This window comes from Truncatella angustata (assembly GCF_020726525.1).
Source record: "Truncatella angustata strain MPI-SDFR-AT-0073 chromosome Unknown BKA67scaffold_1, whole genome shotgun sequence".
Taxonomy (NCBI): domain Eukaryota; kingdom Fungi; phylum Ascomycota; class Sordariomycetes; order Amphisphaeriales; family Sporocadaceae; genus Truncatella; species Truncatella angustata.
In genome coordinates, this window is record NW_025763381.1 from 3,255,407 (window position 1) to 3,275,649 (window position 20,243).

General features: G+C 51.5%; 8 protein-coding genes across 8 annotated transcripts; 4 read left to right on the top strand and 4 right to left on the bottom strand.

The window, feature by feature from the left end:
• Positions 1 to 401: 401 nt before the first annotated feature.
• BKA67DRAFT_653083 (uncharacterized protein) lies at positions 402 to 2,571 on the top strand (the record flags this gene model as incomplete). The annotated part of the gene is made up of 3 exons (XM_046106293.1): positions 402 to 674; positions 725 to 803; positions 860 to 2,571. 3 exons carry the CDS (start codon positions 402 to 404, stop codon positions 2,569 to 2,571), a joined length of 2,064 nt encoding a protein of 687 aa, XP_045964006.1.
• A 699-nt stretch (positions 2,572 to 3,270) lies between these two features.
• Positions 3,271 to 4,123, bottom strand: BKA67DRAFT_653084 (ATP synthase subunit C; the record flags this gene model as incomplete). Its single annotated transcript, XM_046106294.1, has 5 exons — positions 3,271 to 3,385; positions 3,438 to 3,746; positions 3,806 to 3,897; positions 3,965 to 3,999; positions 4,063 to 4,123. The coding sequence occupies 5 exons, from the start codon at positions 4,121 to 4,123 to the stop codon at positions 3,271 to 3,273; spliced, it is 612 nt and encodes a 203-aa protein (XP_045964007.1).
• Positions 4,124 to 4,459: 336 nt separating this feature from the next.
• Positions 4,460 to 6,286, top strand: BKA67DRAFT_31699 (uncharacterized protein). Its single transcript, XM_046096169.1, has 2 exons — positions 4,460 to 4,547; positions 4,601 to 6,286. Exon 2 carries the CDS (start codon positions 4,787 to 4,789, stop codon positions 6,017 to 6,019), a length of 1,233 nt encoding a protein of 410 aa, XP_045964008.1. The 5' UTR covers positions 4,460 to 4,547; positions 4,601 to 4,786; the 3' UTR covers positions 6,020 to 6,286.
• Positions 6,287 to 6,543: 257 nt separating this feature from the next.
• Positions 6,544 to 6,999, bottom strand: BKA67DRAFT_653086 (uncharacterized protein; the record flags this gene model as incomplete). The annotated part of the gene is made up of 2 exons (XM_046106295.1): positions 6,544 to 6,871; positions 6,941 to 6,999. The coding sequence occupies 2 exons, from the start codon at positions 6,997 to 6,999 to the stop codon at positions 6,544 to 6,546; spliced, it is 387 nt and encodes a 128-aa protein (XP_045964009.1).
• A 1,049-nt stretch (positions 7,000 to 8,048) lies between these two features.
• BKA67DRAFT_511252 (DNA-directed RNA polymerase) lies at positions 8,049 to 12,367 on the bottom strand (the record flags this gene model as incomplete). Its single annotated transcript, XM_046097392.1, has 2 exons — positions 8,049 to 8,099; positions 8,171 to 12,367. 2 exons carry the CDS (start codon positions 12,365 to 12,367, stop codon positions 8,049 to 8,051), a joined length of 4,248 nt encoding a protein of 1,415 aa, XP_045964010.1.
• A 692-nt stretch (positions 12,368 to 13,059) lies between these two features.
• Positions 13,060 to 15,234, top strand: BKA67DRAFT_530007 (uncharacterized protein; the record flags this gene model as incomplete). Its single annotated transcript, XM_046099168.1, has 1 exon — positions 13,060 to 15,234. One exon carries the CDS (start codon positions 13,060 to 13,062, stop codon positions 15,232 to 15,234), a length of 2,175 nt encoding a protein of 724 aa, XP_045964011.1.
• A 1,562-nt stretch (positions 15,235 to 16,796) lies between these two features.
• BKA67DRAFT_589668 (S1/P1 nuclease) lies at positions 16,797 to 17,765 on the top strand (the record flags this gene model as incomplete). The annotated part of the gene is made up of 3 exons (XM_046104498.1): positions 16,797 to 16,946; positions 17,048 to 17,435; positions 17,500 to 17,765. The coding sequence occupies 3 exons, from the start codon at positions 16,797 to 16,799 to the stop codon at positions 17,763 to 17,765; spliced, it is 804 nt and encodes a 267-aa protein (XP_045964012.1).
• Positions 17,766 to 17,953: 188 nt separating this feature from the next.
• BKA67DRAFT_31711 (uncharacterized protein) lies at positions 17,954 to 19,421 on the bottom strand. Its single transcript, XM_046096170.1, has 2 exons — positions 19,167 to 19,421; positions 17,954 to 19,098 (listed from the first exon to the last, which is right to left on the bottom strand). Exons 1-2 carry the CDS (start codon positions 19,276 to 19,278, stop codon positions 18,035 to 18,037), a joined length of 1,176 nt encoding a protein of 391 aa, XP_045964013.1. The 5' UTR covers positions 19,279 to 19,421; the 3' UTR covers positions 17,954 to 18,034.
• Between the last annotated feature and the right edge of the window lie 822 nt (positions 19,422 to 20,243).

Below are 20,243 nucleotides of genomic sequence, written 5' to 3' on the forward strand. Positions count from 1 at the left end.
TCCTCGGTATTCCTCTCTTTGTGTGTTGTTTGCTGGGGAATGGCGGTGCTGAGACCAGGCTTGCCGAGCCCTTTGCGAGTTGGCCGGGTGCTTAGTTGGTGTGATTCACGGTGAAAAGGCGGAATGATAAATTCGCGCCCAGATTGAGAAAAGACTCGCCAACTTTCGCGACCCTCAACTTTTTTGGGGGGGAGAGCTTTATCTTATCGTAATCCCTGTCAGAGCTTATACTATGTAGGTGCATCCACGTCCGTCACCGGCGGAACCGGACCACAACCCCAAACGTTTATAGCTCATGCACCTATACTTGTGTTGTATGCCAATGACCGACTTGAGGTAGCCACGAGCCGTCCATCTTATACATTTCTTTTTTGCCTCGTGAAAGGGTATCAGGTGCTGCAATGTCCTCCCCGAAGCTAAAGGTTGCGATCTTGATCATCTCCACAACCGCAGCCAAGGATCCAAGCACAGATGCTTCTGGGGATGTACTGAAAGATGTCCTCGAGCAGGAGGGAGACGGCAAGTGGGAATTGGTAGACACCAAAATAGTGTCTGATGTTGTGGTTCAGATTCAAAGACAGATTATGCTCTGGGCCGACCTCGCTGCTGAGAACATCAATCTCATATTGACAACAGGAGGCACCGGGTTCGCTGTGGCGGATCATACGCCCGAGGTAAATGACATACGGCTGGGTCGCTTGTTACAAGGCTAATGCTGTGATAGGCAATCTCAGCTCTGCTGCACAAGCAAGCGCCTGGGCTTGTTCACGGTATGCTAGCGGCTTCGTTGAGTGTCACTCCGTGTAAGTCGCTGTGTTGTTACGTGTGAACCCCTGCTTCTCGCTGACATGAAGTCAAGTTGCTATGATGTCTCGTCCCGTGGCAGGTGTCCGTAATAAGTCTGTGATAATCACCCTACCAGGATCGCCCAAGGGAGCGAGGGAGAACTTGCAAGCTGTACTCAAAACACTGCCGCATGCTTGTCTCCAAGCTACGGGGTTGGACTCGAGAAGCCTTCATGCAGGTGGCGTCAAGAAACTTGAGACCGACGCTGGTATCCAGTCAACTGGAAAAGCACAGTCTCAGTCTCAGTCTCACAGTCACAGCCACGACCATACTCACGGACATGATCATGGTCACAGTCATTCTCACGGGCAAGGCCACGGCCATGGCCATGGCCATGGAGGGCTAGTCAGACATACAGCCCCCGGAGCTAACCCCATGTCCAACGACCCCAGTCTGGGTCCTAGCAGGAGAAACCGCGAGTCGCCATTCCCCATGCTCAGTGTTGACGACGCTCTCGCCCAGGTCAAAGAGCACACGCCACCTGCGGAGGTTGTCACAGTTAAAGTTGATAGGTCGCTGCCGGGCTCAGTACTTGCGGAAGATGTGAAAGCCCGCGCAAACGTGCCTGCATTTCGTGCTAGTATAGTGGATGGCTATGCCGTGGTTGTACCGAAAGATGGAAACATGAAGGGAGTCTTCCCTGTTGTATCTATATCACACGCCGCCCCGGGGAAGGACTTTGAACCCTTGGAAGAGGGCGAAATTGCCCGAATCACCACGGGCGCCCCATTACCCCCTGGCGCCACGTCGGTCATCATGGTCGAGGACACAGTCCTCAAGACCATGACAGATGACGGAAAAGAGGAGAAAGAGGTGGAGATTCTTGCCGAAGGTGTCAAGGAGGGCGAGAACGTCCGTGAGGTCGGAAGTGACATTAAGGCAGATGCCCAGATCCTTAGCAAGGGAGAGCAAATATCGGCCGTCGGAGGTGAAATCGGTCTCTTGGCCGCTGTGGGCGTATCTGAAGTGAAAACCTACCGCAAGCCGCTTGTCGGTGTCCTCTCCACCGGCGACGAGATTGTAGAGCATGATCGGCCGGGAGAGCTTCGCCTCGGGGAGGTGAGAGATACCAACCGTATCACTCTCATGTCCGCGGCGCAGGAACATGGCTACGAAGTCGTCGATCTGGGAATCGCGTCCGACAAGCCCGGAACGCTCGAGGAAACCCTCCGGGGCGCTCTACGCCGGGTCGACCTCGTCATCACCACGGGCGGCGTCAGCATGGGTGAACTGGATCTCCTGAAGCCCACCATCGAGCGCTCCCTTGGCGGCACGATCCACTTTGGCCGGGTCGCAATGAAGCCAGGCAAACCAACTACTTTTGCCACGGTTCCGGTCAAGAACAACTCGGGAGAGCGTGTCAATAAGGCCGTCTTCTCCCTTCCAGGCAACCCGGCGTCCGCGATCGTGACGTTCCACTTATTCGTTTTGCCGTCGCTGCACCAGATGAGTGGCATTGAGCCCGCTGGCCTGGCAAAGATCCCGGTCACGCTGGCGCATGATTTCGCACTCGATAAGAGCAGGCCGGAGTATCACCGCGCGATTGTGAGTGTTGGCAAGGACGGCGTTTTGAAGGCGGAAAGTACTGGCGGCCAGAGAAGCAGCAAGGTTGGGAGTCTCAAGGGTGCGAATGCGCTGTTATGTATGCCGCCGGGCAAGGAGCCGCTGAAGAAAGGTGAGAAGGTGGATGCTCTGATCATGAGTGGTATCAGGAGCAGTACATAGAATATAAAAGAATTTGAATATTTAGCGGCCTGTGGTACATATTGATGGTTTGCTAGGCATCTGACAGATGATCATACGGCTCCTTCCTTTTGAGACAACGAAACATGATCTGCTGCAAGAAATGAGTGGTGCTAATGCTGTAATAAGCCCTGACCCTTCACAACAGTTGGCTCATAAAGGGGGCATATCGAGCAAAGGGTGATAGGTAGTGACAGGCGCACGAAGCAGCCACGAACAATCTGTGCAATCTGTGCAAGGAGTCGGGTGAGTGGGCACCAATCGTCAGCTAACTTGAGCGACAGTGTGGGGGTGAGGACCAGGAGTGATAACGTGTTTTGTAGTTCAGGCTCGGCAATATCGTCTTGCAGCATGTTATTCCATATTATTCTATTTCAGTTGTTATAGCACGGAGCGAGTGTTACTACCAGCTACGTTGCTCCGGAGTGATCGGTAATGGCGACGCCTCATATACCTGGACAGGTATGCTTGAATCTCCATAGAGAGATGGGTCCCTGCTCATTTTCAATGTCGTGATATTCGAAAGGCTCCTATAAAAGTACATGCAAGCGCGCCTAGAAAATACTACACAACGCGCTTTGCCGCACGCGATCCTCTTCCAAACGCCGGGGAATTCAATGGCGAATTCCAAATGCATGAGTTGCTATATGTACCGTCTAAGTGATCCAGGCATACTAGACCTTACGCCATGGCCTTGCCGAAATCGTTGGCCTTGCCGGAGACGAGGAGGCCAATAATGAGTCCAAAGAGACCAAGGACTGAACTGAAGATCTCAATGACGAGGATCTTGACGAAACTAGCCAGCAACGTTAGCCAACTCATTTGAGATGTGGCGCGTGTTTACTTACAGCGTAGGATCAGCAGCATCGGCCAACGCAGCTGAACTACCATTGATGCCAACAGCAATGCCACAGATCAGATTGCAGCCCCCGACGGTGATGCCAGACCAGAACAGGGCGAAGCCGGTGTAGTAAGCCTCGGCGTTGGCGACTCCTGCCTCATCGATGAAACCGACTTTGGAGGAGAAGACGATGGCCATGATGACTCCGTAGATGGCGACAACTTCGCAGAAGATGATGGAGATCAAGTTCTTGGTTCGAATTCGAGGTGCCTTGACACCTGCTCCCAGAATGGATGAGCCTGTGATAAAAATGCCCCTGCGCGACACGTCAGCCGATTGTCCCATGATTTTGTCTTGTGGCGGGCGTCGCCATACCATGCTGCACCAACGACCGAGAGACCGATGCAGAGAGCGATACCCAGATCTGCCCATGCGTACGGCGATATGGATTCGAGGAAAGCGCCGACCTAGATTTGCAACTCGTCAGGATGAAGCTCGGAGATTCGTGTGCGGTTATATGTTCTGCCAACGTACGTTGAAATATTCGCCATCGCCGGTGAAGAGCATGTCTGGGACCAGTTGTCAGCTACGTCAAGACGTAAGGCTTGGAGGCCACGAGGGCGAGTACTTACACAGGCCGACAATTAGGAGAACTGTCGAAGCGCTTCCGAGTCCATACGTTAAGCCACCCATCTTGACGAGTCGTGGATGTTGAGAAGAGGTTTTCTGAGAGACGGGATAGAACAACGTGGGCGTAGCTTGTCAAGAGCTCGAGGGCAGCTCACGGAAATATCGCGACGTCCAGCTGCAGGCAATAACTACTAATCCCAATGCTTGGTTGGGGATTCGGCTCTGAGCTAGTCTAGACTGGAGGGCGAGGGCGAGCAGGGAGGACAGACGTCACGGCTTCGGGTTATACCGAGCTCCGGCACCGTCATCCAATCCACATGGCAGAGGCCACCCAACTGGCGAGTCCACGACTCGATATGCACTTACCACGCCATGCATGTATGTATGCGCGCGTGTATGCATGTATGTGTGTACTGGATCTTAGCCCCTCACTCCGATCCGTTTGTTTGATGGCGGGGCAGCGTTGCGACCCAGCCCATGACAAGACGTAAGTTAACATTCATCCAGCACAGTCACTCAAGTTAGGTTGACCTAGTCTAGAGCTTTTCCAAAAAAGAAAAGAATAAAAATAAAAATAAATAAAAGTCCCCCGCCAACCTTGTCACATACATTCTCATAGCATCACTGCCTGCAGTCCTGTAGGCAAACCCCCAGCCAGTCAAACTGTCACTCCCTCGTTTGTTCCGACCAGCTTTTCGAAGCATTGCATCGCTTAGAACGTCCGCAATGGCTGCCATTTCGTCTCAGAGCTACACTCCTGCTGAGGAGACGGAGATCCAGCAGTGGTCCACCACCGCTGACCGTCTCAAGTCCTCGCCGTCTGACTCCTCCATCCTCGAGTCCCTGAACACCCACCTCTCCACGCGCACCACCCTCCTCGGCACCAAGCCGTCCAAGGCCGACGTTTCCATCTACGACGCTCTTGCTCCCGTCGTTGCCGGCTGGACTCCCGAGCAGCGCACCGGCGAGCACGGCCACCCCCACATCGTCCGTCACCTCGACTTCGTCCAGAACTCAAACGTCTTCGAGAAGGACATCAAGGACGGCGAGAAACTCACTGTCGACCCCGAGCATGTTCTCTACGTCAAGCCCCCAGTCGATGCCAAGGCCGAGAAGAAGAAGCTGAAGGAGAAGGAGGCCGCCGCCGCCGCCGCCGCAAAGGCTGCCCCCGCTGGTGCTGAGGGTGCTACCCTTGTTGACCGCACCAAGGCCGCTGCTGAGGCCGTCAAGGACACCGTCGTTCAGGCCGCAAACTCTGCTGCGGCCGCTGTTGGTGTCGGCGCTGAGCAGCAACAGCAGCAGAAGCCCAAGAAGGAGAAGAAGGAGAAGCAGCCCAAGCCCCAAAAGGCCCCCGCCGCCGCCGCCGCACCCACACCCGCTCTCATTGATCTCCGAGTCGGACATATCCTCAAGGCCATCAAGCACCCTGAAGCCGACAGCTTGTACGTCTCCACCATCGCCATGGGTGATAAGGAAGCTACCGAGGACTACGTAGAGTACGAAGGTCAGATTTGCCGAACTGTCTGCTCCGGCCTCAACGGCCTGGTGCCCCTTGAGGAGATGCAAGGTCGCAAGGTCGTCGTTGTCGCCAACTTGAAGCCTGTCAAGATGCGTGGTATCAAGTCATGTGCCATGGTTCTTGCAGCATCGCCCAAGTTGAAGGAGGGCGAGGTCGATGACCACAAGGGACCCGTCGAACTTGCTAGCCCGCCCGAGGGCGCAGTCGCTGGTGAGCGCGTCTACTTCGAGGGTTGGGAAGGCGAACCTGAGGGCGTACTGAACCCGAAGAAGAAGGTTTGGGAGACATTCCAGCCCGGGTTCACAACTACAGACGGCTTGGAGGTTGCATTCGATGCTGGCGAGGTCAAGGAGACTGGAAAGACAGGATTTGGCAAGCTGGTCACAAAGAGTGGCGGCGTGTGTACGGTCAAGAGTTTGAAGGGTGCTACTGTGCGATAAACAATAAATGTCCTGCCGTGTTAAACCGAGCTGCGAGAAGGGCAGGATCAATATCAATACCTTGTTGTTGGCTGAGATCCAGGCGACCAACTCAATTCATAGAAATGCCCTCCTGATCTACTTTATTACTCTGGGATACTGCTATAACATATCTGTCTGGCCTGGCATGTAATCTGTGCGACTTTTTCCTTCGTCACTATACTTATGGCTGGTCATCAGTGGAACAAGCAGTGTATCAACTCTAATTTATTTGAACTCAACTAAAGGGGGTCGAGGCGGGCTAACTAAATGATATCCGTTGAACAAAACTTTTTTGATTTTCGATTTTGTTTTTTGGGTATTGAGCCAGTCAACAGAGCTTCGACGACCACATAGAAGGAAAATATCATGATCGGTCCATTAGTCAACAGAGCTCCATTTCTCGAAACAGCGCCTAACCCTGTGTCTTAGGCGTTGCGGACGTCCTCCCGCTGCTGCTGCTGCTGCGAAGGACAGCCCTCAGGCAACAAACCCGGCTCCTCAGATCATTGTGGATGATTGTCACGAGGACAAAACCAAGGTATGTTGAAGAAACACTGTTTCCGATGAGGGTGATCATTTGTAGGAGTGTCTGGAGGACAACCCTCAGGCAACAGGCACGGCTCTTTTTCAAGCTCTTGCAGAGAAACCGGGGCGGCGGAGACGGTCGCGATCCTCTCCAAATCGCTGGGGGTTGGGTGCCCAGTGGCCCAGGGGAACCTTTCCAGGCCGGAAGCAGTTGGACCTCCGCCTGCGTGGACCGACACGGCCACGGCCGGCGTCGCCTCGAGGCTGCCGCCTGCAACAGGTAAGGCTTGGACTGGTGCCGCGATGCTACAGAGTGCTCGTCAGCCCCATGTCTTACTCGTACCGAAGAGGAGGCATGGTTTGGAAAGGGCTTACAATGAGCCGACGACTACTAGGCCAAGGGCCATGCTCATGGGTGAGATAGAGGAAGGCATGGCTGCGGTGTGTCCCGGGAGTCGAGATACGATATGCCTGAGATTTGTCAAAGAGAGATTTTGAAAGATCAAAGAAACTGGTCGGTTCTGGGCATATGTCGACAGAGAAGACAAAGAGAATTCCACAAGTAATTACATGGCGGGAGCTTTTATATCGAGGCCTCTGAGCAAGTATTCCTCTGGAGACGGCTCATGCAGTTGTTCTTGGGTCAAGGTAAAAGTTGAGCAAGCTGGCTCAGGTTCCGGCTTCTGAAGTATGCAAGATACTGAAAGGGATGATTGCGCAGATTACCGGGGGGGGTTCTGTTTTTCTTCTTCCTGAGCATTTACTAATGAGGAAAATCTGCTGCCCTGGCTTCCTGGTTGCCTGTCGCTATTCTTTTTGTCTAAATCGTAATGTCTATCAAGACATATGCATAGTGTGTTAGAGTAAATAATTAAATAATTAGAAACAGCACATAAATGGGATTTATGACAAACTTCGAGCCTTTGATATTAGACACTTGATAGAATCTGAAACTCTTTTGTATCATAATTTGTGTCTGTGGTGTTATGAAGAATCTGTTTTTGGAGACCCAAGGTGCGAACCTCGGGTATCTAAAAGCTATATTCCGAGAATTTGTTTGACCTTTGGCTCTTGTGTATTTCACTCACGCTTCCACCATTTCCATTAATCAGAGACTGAAACGTTTGTGAAACACTATCACGGAGCCCAAGGCATTACCAAATAACCGTTGGTATTAGTATCAGAACTATTTTCTGCTCATTGATATTGTACAAATTGTACAGTTGGCGGAGTAATTCCATCCGCATTCTTTACATGGCCGCCCACCATCTCCCACTGTCTCTTGGCTCTTCGTTTTGGTATCGTACAATGACATAATATACAGGAAAGTGCCAGATTTTGAAGTCCTTTTTGAAAGACCTATACGCCCCATGAACATCAAACATGCCGCTTGCCCGAGAACGCCGTTGAATGCAATCGCTTCCGTAGCTTATAAGATTGAGCACGACCACATCTATTGTTAATCAAATCCCAGCTGGTCCGTTTATGAGAAGAAATATTGACTCCCTCTCAGTCGCTTCACATCGAAGTCTCCCTTTAAAAAATGTTAGCACGCATTTCTATGAGCAGATCGAAGTTAAGGGGGGAGAGATGGGAGGCACGAACCTTCTTGGGCACGTCAGGGAAAGCTATCGGAAGCCATACTCCCGCAACCGACGAAGCTTTATGGGTTTTCTTCGGCTCCGTTTTGGTGATCTCGGCTTCAAATCCGTTGACTTCAAGATAGTTCTTAAGTTTTCGGGGATCCTCAACGTTGAAATTTATCGTTTTAGCCCAAGGTGATTTTGGTGAGGTAACATCTGCGTCCGCGACTTCTTCGAGTGCAGACTTGACCACTTCTTCAGGAGGAGGCACTTGGCCAAAGCCGACATCGCCAAATTCGATTGCAGCGTCGGATACCTGCTGTGCATTATGCTCTTCAAAGATACTTGCAGGGGTCCTCATGCTTCGTCCACGGGACACTTCGTCAGGGTCTGTAGACTGAAGAAGTCGTTGTCGCTCACGCTCCAACAGAACCTCATCGTGGAGCTGGAGACGCGCTCCCTTGCGGAACTCAACAATGTCCCTCTCCACTTGAGATCCAGACTCAATCTTGGCGAGATAAAGGGAGCCTTTGTATCGCGCTTCAAATTCGGCGGCAAGTCGTTGGACGACGTCCTCACTGTGAATACGAATGAAAGAATCTCGTAGTACCCCGTTCATAACGTCAACATCCGCTGCGTGTGTCCAGAATGAATCGTGAACGGCAGCAAACGTCAAGCCTTTCTCGTCAGACTCTAACGCAGATAGGAGCATGTGAGTAGCATCAAGTGAGTGAATAAAATTAGGCGGGAAGGCTTGCAGTTGCTTGCGCCGGTTCACGGGGTCGGACCGCTCAGGAATCACAAGGTTCAGGTCCTGAAGAGCAGTCGTAATCGTGCGTGTGTTGCCCTTTCGATACGGCTGCACAACAGGGAGACGTAGTGGAGTGGTCCAGACGATTGTCGATCTCCATTGGCTTAAGAGATCACCATGGCCAATCTTCGACTTCTTGTTCTTCAGGCTAGCCTTTTTCATACTGGCAGATTTCGCTTCTCTGGGGCTAGCTGACGCGCCGCCTGCTTCTGTTGCCATCAACGCTTCCGAATCTTCAGCCATCTTGTCAAGCTGTTCTGGCGTCAAGGCCCGGCATACGCGACCGGCACATTCCGCAAGCCAGTACTGAATATCGTGAGCACCACTGAACATTGTTGACAAAGCTTTGAAGATCTTCGAAGCAACGTAAGAAGCAAGAAGTACAGGTGGTATGCCCGTCTGGTCCTTGATCTTAGGATAGGCCGCTTCGATCTGCTTTTGTACTTGAGCTCGAGCGCCGATGAATGTGACGCCGTAGACGTTTGTCATGACTGTTTGCTTAACGACTTTGCGCGTAATCTTGCCATTCATGATCTTGGCTAGAGGGTTGCCTGTCTCGACGTCTTTTACAATGCTCTCCTTGACCAGATCAGCCACGGCAGAATAGACATCTGCGGGACGCTCGCCAGGTTCGAGGTTGACTTGTTGCGCTCCCCACAGATCACCTCCGAGAGCAGCATAGTGTTGCAGACCGTTGCAGGTGCCGTCTTGGTGGACAGGGAGATGAGAAACGTATTTTGTAGGATCAGGTAAACTCATGGCCGCTTTCAGTTCGAAACATGCGGCTAGACACTGCCACGGATCCTCAGCCTTTAGCCACCATTTGTTGCCATTCAAGGGGTTAGTTGCCGACTCGATGATGTTGTCCATATTGTTCAGGGCAAACTCTTCGCGTTCCGAGATGCTGGCTTTGTCAAATCCAAATACATTGGCAAGGTGCACCTTCAACCAGTTCAGACCGCTAACCCCAAGTTCTCTGCCTTTTGCAAACTGTAGAAGACCGCGGGCGTTGTCAGCGCCCATGTGGTTCAAGTATGTTGGAATCGGGTATGCACGGCCACGGAAATCCATGTTGTGTGGGAAGTAGAAGGTCTGATCTTTGAAGGCATTGGCTATTTCCATCTGGAAGTTGATGAAGCAACGTTCGGAATGGAGTCCCGACTTCTCATTTTCAATGAGCTTGACCTGTGAAATCCACGTCTTCCGGATCATTGGGTCCTCAGAAGCCTCGGGTTCAGGGGGGAGAGGCATGTCGGGGTTAAGTGGGGGAAAATTGGCGATGCCCTCACCAGTGTTCCAAGCGTCGAGCATGACCTGGAAAACGGGGCGATTGACTTTCCAGCCTGTCCGCCCGAGCACATCCAGACCTTTGCAAACTTGGTCGAGATCACCTCTTTGAATTGCTGCTTCTGTGTATACTTTCTGATCCTTTTCACCATTCTTGACGCGGATAATGGTCGAGGGAAACTCGAGAAAGCCACCCTTGTCAAACTTGGTCCAGGAATCAGGTTGCACGAGCATTGGCAGATGTCTTGCCAGAAAATCACCCCGAGGCTCTCGTTTCATGAGCTCCGTAAGATGTTTGTTGGGGCAAACCATTCCAACGCGTTTGCCCTTCTTGAAGATGCTGCTACGGGAGAATGCAGGCTGGACTTGGCTTACCAGCTGCTTTGTCGACGGATGCTCACGAGAGACCGTGATCTTGGCCGTGTCAATCAGAGCCAGCGTCAGGAAAGCACCCAGTTTCGTCTTGATAGCGACAGGCCACGCTTGTCCATCATATGACGTTGGTTCTACAACGTTACTTGCTGGGCTCTTGTTCGTGGGAGTAGCGATCGATGGTGGCATGGTGGACTGTTCAGACTCAGCAGCCTGACGACGCAGAACACGTCGTTGAGCCTTTTTGGCCTTCCTGGCCTCGTGATTTTGAAAGAGACGAACATCCTCTTCCAAAGCTTTTGCGAGGTTCGAGACCGCCGTGGCGATCGTCGCGCCGTTATCAGTGGGAGCCTGTGCCGTTTGATTGAGTGTACTGAGGATAGTAACGGCGGCCAACCGAGCTGGGGTGGATTGTCGTAGGAAAGGGGCAATGAGAATTCTGTCAATATCCTCCGAGGATTTCGTTTGTTGGGTTTCAGCCTTGGCCAAGACCGCTATGTCCTCTTCAATTCGCTTCTCCAGAGCGCATTGCCAGTCGTAGAGCTGAGAGTTGAGTGCATTGGTAGATAAGGATGTGTTTCTTCCCATCTTCATCAGAGCTTGGTGCTCTTCTCTCCATCGGCTGATGGCTGCCTCGACGCAGTCTCTTTCAAGTCGAGCCTGAATCTCGCGCTGCTCATTCAGTGGCAGTTTCGAAATGTCGCTGCCTTGAATGTCGGTAAAAAACGAGAGCACTTCTCGCAAGGTCTTCAGACCAAGTCCCTTTTGCGGTACCGCCATGACCTCGGCCTCAGGGTTCACAGTCTGTCCAGATTTAGTCGGATCTTGCTGCGCTGCAAACTCGTTGGGCAGCTCGGATTGGGAGACCTCCCCACCCTCGATGATGAAGTCCTCAGGCGAGTAGTTGTGTGTAGTACACAGACTGGTGATCTTGGCCAAGTCTTGGTCAGAGAGTATGTCGGAGTAGCTGTAAACTTGTAGACCAGCGTCGCCGGGCACCATGCCCATGTACCTGTTGATGCGGCGTTCAAGCTTGTCCTGATCTTGGCCAGAGATGAGAGAGATCTTGAGCATGTAGGCAATAGTTTCGGGCGTCTGGGGAAGGCCCAGGGCGCGGATTCGAGTTTCGTACCATGACTGCATTGACTCGGCCCACTTGTTGTCTGGATGAGAGTAGAAGCGCTCGATGTTGGCGGCCAGGTAGCGATTGTGTAAGTTGACTAGTTCAGGGCCGGGCATGAGCTCGGTGTCATCGAGTCTTTTGAGGACGAGAGCTGCGCGGTCGAGATGCTGTACATGGAGACAGGCTTCGAATACAGAGAGCATGGACTCGAGATCGCCGGGGACACCCTGGGCCGAGGTTCGTAACTTTGCGGGCTCTTCAAAGTCATTCCTGACTATAAGAGGTTTCGCGGGATCGAAGTGTCTGAATTCGTACGAGGCCAGGGTTCGCGGCGGCGGTGGCGACCGTTGACCGTACATGGGGAGACCGTAGGGCAGATCCAACTCCTTCTGAGATCGGGCATCGTCTATGGCTGTGGCAAGCGATCGCTCGTGATGAGTGGCCCGGCTTACTCGTCCGCTACTTCTTTGCCATGGTAGCAGGTCTGGTCGCGTGACGAGTAGCCTGTGACTTGACACTAGGGAGCCCGGCCGGGCTGTCAAGCATCTTGATAACAGTTGTGGACGATGTAATGTGTTGACCTTGGAGAGGGATAAGCTCCTCTGAGACGATGGCCGCACAAACATGGTGGCTGATGGACCAGATATGGTAGCGACCCGAGGAGGGAATGCGCTGCAGGGAATGACGAGATATCGCAGCGGACGGGGATGGCTGGCGACCGAGAAACAAGGTATTATGTACACATTAAGAGCTGCTAAAAGGAAAGTCCGTGGGAAAAGAAAGAGAAAGATCTAGAGTATAGCGAGGACTGTTCTTGTCTACTAGAGTCTAAGCCGACAAAAGGTGTTAGTGAGCGTAGATAGCAAAAGTCGAGAATTATTGATAGGAGGCGACATGGAGCAACTCCTCCAAATTTTTCGCGGTACGGAGTCTAAAAGCCCCAGGAGGGTCTAAAAAGCTCATCAGGGACTAACATCCAGTAATCCGCAGAGAGCATGCTAAGTACAGTACTTGGTACGGCAGCTGAAGTGCGGGCCTCAGCTTTGGCACAGCTGCTACCGGAACTAATGCGAGCTTCCGATTGGCAGAAAAACACTGGCGTACCCGCTATATCTTCTTCTGTCTCTCTTCTGTGCTGTTTACTCACAGGAGCGAGCGGCGCAAGACAGCTCTAGTTTTTCCGGGTCAAATATCCAGGGGTCCAAAACTTCTGATCTCATCGCAAACTTCCATCACGACTGCGCGGGTCCAGTATGACTTGCGTGCCTCCAAGATCTTCACCTTATTTTTCCACGGCCATCCAAGGTGTCGACTCATCATGGTTTCTGGGAGGGCTCTGAAAGCAGCAGGCTGCTCGCAATGCCGCACATCACTTCTGAGACTGTTCATTACCCCTTCGGTGACTCCACTTATCAGATCTCCGCATACTACCTATGCTTCGTGGCGCACAGCTGCCAACTCCAGAGGCATCGCTCGCCTTTATAGTTCCTCCTCTACTCCCCCAGACCTGGACTCCAATCGGGTTGATTTGCAAGATTCTCAGCTCGACAGACTTGAAGCCGCACCAGATGACCAGCCCATAAACGACGGCGAGCCAGCTTCAAGCCAAGCGGCTGTACCATGGTATCTTGAAGTTGATCCACCAAGACACATACCTGTCGCTGAACCACCGCCATTGCCCGATGTGCCTGAAGGTTCGCCGCCTATCATTCCTACTTTGCTGAAATATGCTTCCGAGGAGATGGGCCTTGACGATCTTTCGCTTCTGGATTTGCGAGAGCTTGATCCACCTCCAGCGCTTGGCCAGAACCTCTTCATGCTTTTTGGCACAGCCCGCAGTGAGAGGCATCTGAACGTGTCTGCCGGTCGTTTGGTCCGATGGTTACGAGCCAAACATCGCATCATTGCTGATGCTGATGGCTTGCTGGGCCCGAATGAGCGCAAGACTAAGCTCAAGCGGAAAGCGAAGAAAGCAAGGCTGTTAGGGACCATGGGTACAGACGACACCGATGATGGCATCACCACCGGCTGGATTTGTGTCAACATGGGTACCATCAACCGCTCGAACGTGGAGTCTGCTGTTCTTGCTGAGGACGGTCGAATTGCTGGATTTGGCGTACCACAAACAGGGTCGACGATTGTCGTCCAAGTTATGACCGAGTCACGCAGAACAGAACTGGGCCTAGAAACTTTATGGCAGCGGACTCTAGACCGCCAGACCAAGCAAGAGCCCAACAAGGAACTTGGTAACGTCGAGTCATCCGAGCAAATTGATACCGAAAGAGATACTTTGTCCCAGGCACCATCTCGACCTACGTCCAATGTCCCTTCATCCGCATTCTCTTCCTCAGGCCAGTCCCGGTCATTCTCGACCAGTCAAAATCACAGGAACGATCCTCAGCGCATTATTTATGCCGAGGAATCGCACTTATCTCCCGAGGCTGAGGGGCCCATTCTAGGCTCTAAACTCTACGAGCTTTTTGGACCATCTGAAGACACTAGATCTGTAAATGAGTGGTGCGATGTGTCGTCAACACATGGTGCCTCTGCTTTATTCAAGAATCTATTGCACGACGGTCCTTCCAAAGTACGAACGATTGAGCTTCTGAAAACGAATATCAACAACTCATCGGCAGACGAGGCCTTTGCGATACTTCGGTCCGCGTCTTTCAGAAAAATCTCTCAAATGTCAATGCAACACCTTCCAACAGAACAAACGTGGTCACTCCGCTTAAGCATTGAGTCTAAAGCCCGTCAGTTGGGCATGGAGGAACACCAGTCTCTTGACAAAACAAGACAGCTCATCAATGAGCTTAGGGCATGCGCAATAGCTGCTTCGAGGGAGGAAGTGCTACAGCTGCTTGGATGCATCTATGCTTCGCCAGGGCCCAAGCTGCAAGAACAGACCAGACTTGCCATGGACCTTTTGGAGTCTGTGCACACTCGAGGCCATCCGATCATTACCAACGATGTCGTTGTGTCCATCATAGAAGGCATGTCGTGGTCTGGGAAGCCCACTCCAAAAGCCATTGAACTTCAGATGAGGCTCGAAGATCTTATGGCCCAAGCCAAACTCCCGTATATGGGTGAACCACTTCTCCTGAGGCTTATGGATGCATACGCTCGACTAGGGCGATGGGATCAGTTCTGGGAGACGTGGCGCCTCCCGCCTCGCTTTGCTCAGCCTAGGTCCGAAGCCCTATATCTTCATACCTTTAGACTAGCTGTAGCTACGAAGGACCCGCGTATATGTACCGAAACAATTCACCGCTGTTTCCAGGAGATGATCATAGAGCACCCACCAATTGAACTCACAGGGCAAATTCGCAACGCACTTCTGGACTGTGTCCGCGTGGCAGACCCCAAGGCGGAAGAGCATGCGGACACAATCCCAGCTAACGCGAAGGGATTCGCGCAGAGTTTGGTCGGACGAGAGTTTGTGAAACTAGTAAAGGAGTTGAAGCTATTGCGCCCCCGTAGGCAGCTATCATGAGTCGGAGCATTAGGTATCGCGGCGGCGGAACCCTTATGATTAGATGACTATCACCGGTCGTTTATAAACGATGACCGCCGGCGTCCGTTGTGGTTTTCAGAAAGGCTCACCGAAGGCTCAGGGACACGACATTGAGGAAGACATGGAGGGCTGCAGTGCGGTTCGGAGAATGTAACATATTGTACAACACCCACAAGTGGGGCATAAATTGTAATACACTCTGTAGGGGTATGACTTGTTGGCTTGACTAGTTGAGAAGAGCGAACTTTTCAGTATCAGCCCTCAAGAAATGGTAGTTTATCATAAGGATATTCGGACTTTTGCAAGCCTACCCTTTACTATTTTTGTTCTTTTAAATACATGTACAGCAAGTCCCTTCCGAAGAGTTGGCTCAGATATGTATCTCTTATTATCTATAACGCACGACCAATGAACCCGGCGGCAATGGGAGCCATATTGACCTTCTGGTCCCGCTAGAAACATGAGCACTAACCCAGGCCAAAAGAATACCTTCCCCTTCGGGCAACAAGCCACCGGCAGTTTTATGCGAGAACAGTTGATCGCCAGCAATCGCAGGATACTGATAAGGCACGTGGAAAGAGGATTCCCCAGAAGGTCCATGCTATTATTAACAAGATTGAGTTTTTCTGACATAGCTTGTACGAGACCGGGGAAGGGTGCATCCCAGGGGTGCTGTAGACTTTGTAGGTCTGGTCTGGTCCTGGTCCTGTCAACTCGAGTTCAAATTTTAGTAGAGCCAGCCAACTGCGATGGCAATCGACAGGCCACATAGTCCATACTGGAATTGGGCATTTTGCTTTTTCAGAAAGTCAACGACACTTTATGTCTACGATCAACAGTCAAAACAATACAGGCACAGCAAACAATGCATGTTCTTGAAAGTCTCAACGCTGTACCTAGCATCAATGAGAATGGAGCTGGGCCTTGGCGAATTCCCTAACCTAAAGCGAGATCGTCTCCGCTCGCGTGTCTGCAGCATCTCCCACGATTCACTTCACGACTGGCTAACCTTAATTGATTTCCTTTCCTCCTCCATTACTCAGGGGCAAGGACAACGTGTGTTAAGTCATTGGGCCTAATACAGTTTTGGCTTGTGATGCCGATGCATCTTCGCAACCGAGAAATACAATCCTCAGACCCCCTGTCACCAATCTATGTTCAGATACCGCTTTCGTCAGTATTCCTGATTTCGCGTCCAATCAATGTGCTCCAGTACGCCAATTGTAAAATTATAGCATAAGATTGGTACTGAACGGCGATCAGCTTAAGCTCCCGAAGTCGCTCGTGAAGAAGATATGTCGCTCTCAGAAGATCCGCACAAGTATATAGGCGGCGGCGCCGAGCATGTATATTAGCCTTCCGCCCGTCCATTGTACTTGGCATGCTCCTCTCCACCCACTCGTTACCTTATACAGCGTCTCCTGTGCCACCTTGTTGTCCACTCTGCAGCCAGCTAAATTCCTTCGTCCAAGCTTGATTCAACGACAATGGTTCGCATTGCAGCTACTGCCCTGCTCTCCGCAGCGGCCCTTCCCGGCGCCATGGCCTGGGGAGCCATGGGCCATGAGACCGTCGCCTACATTGCGACCAACTTTGTGGCTTCGACTACCAAGACCTACTTCCAGAGCCTCTTGGGAGACACGTCTACCGATTACTTGGCAACTGTCTCCACCTGGGCTGATTCATATCGCGTACGTCTATAAAGCATATCCCCGTATCACTATTTGGAAAGCCACAGGGTTGATGGCAACGTGAATCTCGGCAACAGCATAGCTGATTTCATCCTTGCTAGTACACGACCGCGGGCAAGTTCTCTGCTGGTTATCACTATATCGATGCACAGGACAGCCCACCGTCGTCTTGCGGTGTCGACCTGGATCGTGATTGCGAGGGTGGCTGCGTTGTGAGCGCCATTGCTAACTACACTACGCGTGTCCTTAACACCAAGCTCAGCACGGCTGATCGCCAGATCGCCGCCAAAATGATCATCCACTTCATTGGTGACATCGGCCAGCCTCTCCATTGCGAGGAGCTTGAGTCGGGCGGCAACGGTATTGACGTTACTTACGATGGCGAGTCCACCAACCTCCATGCCATCTGGGATAGTGATATTCCCGAATCTGTCTCTGGCGGGTCATCGCAGAGCTCTGCCAAGACCTGGGCCACTACTTTGACCACCGGTGAGTGTTGCTGCCCTTGTGCATCCAGACTGCAATGCAGTATCGCTAATGTATACGGTGACAGCAATCAACTCAGGAACTTACAAGTCTGAGGCTGCCGGCTGGGTGTCCAATCTGAACATCAAAGACGCTGAGACGACGGCGCTCGATTGGGCTTCGGAAGCAAATGCGTATGTCTGTACCACGGTCCTCAAGGGCGGCATCACTGCCGTCGAGAACAAGGAGCTTGATGGTACCTACACTACTACCGCCCAGCCAGTCGTCAAGGAGCAGATCGCCAAGCAAGGCTATCGACTGGCGAAGTGGTTGGATGCCATTGCTGCCGCATAAAAGATTCCTAGCGGAAGCACATCCGATCGACGGTTAGAATCTGAGTGTACGCGTCTACATTGAATAAAACCTATATGGTCCTTGTACTCTCAAAAACAGCTTAGCCAATGCTCCGGATCATCTGTTCGTATAGGAACTTTGAGAATTCCATTTGAAACTTGTCGGCTCATAGGTCATAGCACTATGACATGATATAGTGAAGATAGAATTATTATTTGTCTGATTGTTTCGGCTTTATAGTAGTCTGGGTACATCCTATAGTCCTTTCCCTAGGCTCCCATCGCCTCTCTCAAGATGGGGGCAACCTGCTTGCGACTGTTCTCAACCCTGGCCTGAGACCAACATTTCCGCCATTTCCCATCTTCAATGGCATCGAGTTCCCCAGCACGATATGTGCTTAGCTCTAGTTTGTCTTTGTTACCCGCCTCGAAGCGTTTGGCAGCATTGACGCCCTGCTCTGATCGTGCCAGCAGCAGCAACTCGCGGCTGAACTTTCCCTCCTTCTTGAAGGCGGTCATGACGCAAACGAGGTCGATATCCTTCTCCTTTCCCCAATCGGCAATATCCCGGATCAGATTCTGTGCGCCGCCGGCCTTGTCCTGCAGCGCCGAGAGGTCGGCGGGTACCGACGACATCCCCAACTTCAGCCCGCCGTCCTCCCACTCCTTGTAGTCCTTGCGCAGGACATCTCGAACCGACAACGGCGAAATATCCTCCTTGAGGCCCGAGACGGTGGTAAAGATGCTGGCTCTGTCGTAGTTGGCAGAGCCGCTGATCTTGGTCTCTAGAAACTGTACGGCGTCCTCGTCGAATGGAGTCGTTTTGTCCTTGTTCTCTAAGTTGTTGGTGTCTATCAGGATGGGACCGAGCGCCAGCTGAGCGACTTGCGAGTCGACCTCGTCCGCGTTCTCAAGGGATTTCAACTCATCCCACGCCTCCTTGCAGTGGTTGACCACGAGACTCGCACAGCTTCCGCTCTTCTCGATCACCCGAGGCGAACTGTCCTGTGGTACAAGACCCTCGTCATCGTGGTGGTCGATGCACCCGACAACGCGGTCCTTGTATGGTTCCAACTTGCCGGTCAGCGAATTGTGGTCCACCAGGAGCCAGTGAGTGTTTTCCTTGAAGCCCGCGGCACCAGCGGCTTTGGATAATTCGTCCAGCGTGAGCACATCATCAGGCGACACAGAAGCCCTTTTGAGGACCTCGGTGAACTCCGGCCGAAGTGTCAGGTCATCTCTGTGAAGATGACACAGAGGAATGTGCAGGGTGTGAGGCGGGGTGTAAGTGCGCAAATATGCCAAGAGCAATGCGGAGCACAGCGAATCAAGATCTTTTGGAAGCATTTGTTAGTACGTGGTGGCATGAACCGCGAGCATGTATCTTTGGAAAGGACTTTACCAGCAGACTCATTGCCCACCACAAAGGTTAGCGGTTGTTTCTTGGACGCAGTTGCTGCCAGTGTTGACTTCGCGTTTGTGAGAAATGTAGACAACGACGCCCTAGGAGCCATGGCTGTTAGGTGTCACTAAGATGGCACAAATCCTAGAGGTGGATGTTTCTCGTCAAGTTTCTGGGAATTCAAAATCATGAGATTTACGTCCGAGAAGGTATCCGGGGTATAATATATGCTAACTAACTGTATGCGAGTGCTACGTATTGTAAGATTCAGAAAAACAGCCCCACTGCGGTTCATAGTCCAGGTATGGCCCTGCGCCACAACCAACGGTGTGCAATTAAGCAGTTAGGCTAGTTCCGTGTCTACTACAGCCATGGTCGAAAAATTTCGCGCTGTCGCATAAATCTGAATCTAGGCATGGAAGTGGCGCATGAAAATATTACGGAGACTACCAGGAATCCCGAGTGGTCTCTCACGAATAAAGTATAGATTAAACTTGATGGTTATCTAATTTGGTAAGTGTTTCGAGAAAGGAAGTCTATAGTGTAATATATGCAATAAGTTGGGGTGTTACGGTTAGATGAATGACTATCTAGAAGCATTTAATTCTATAGAACACATTATGAGAGAGGCAACAAAACCTAATATTTTTTAATCGCCGTAATAAAAAAGAGTTAAAATGACAAGGGAAAGTATTTGTGCTACTTCGTGAGTTTTTGTGTCGATAACTTGGCATGATTATTACACTCTATTTTATTCTATGTCAAACCCCTAGTTTCTAATGGATAATTACCCCCAAACCCCCCCGGAAAAAGCAATTTCCAACTCCTTTCCAACCTTTTCCCAGGTCACTCCATGCTATATAATGATAGTCCGCTGTTTTACATTGAGCTTGAATTTTTTAAATAGCCTCGCGCATGCTATTAGATATCGCATTATTTTACGAATGTAGTTGCTGACTAAATGTCTCACATAATATATATCGTTCTATACACTGAGCTATTTCAACATACCTAGACCCGGGTGTCTTTTGCGAATTTGTATGTTTGGTTTACATGTGTGACAATGATGTATTCATG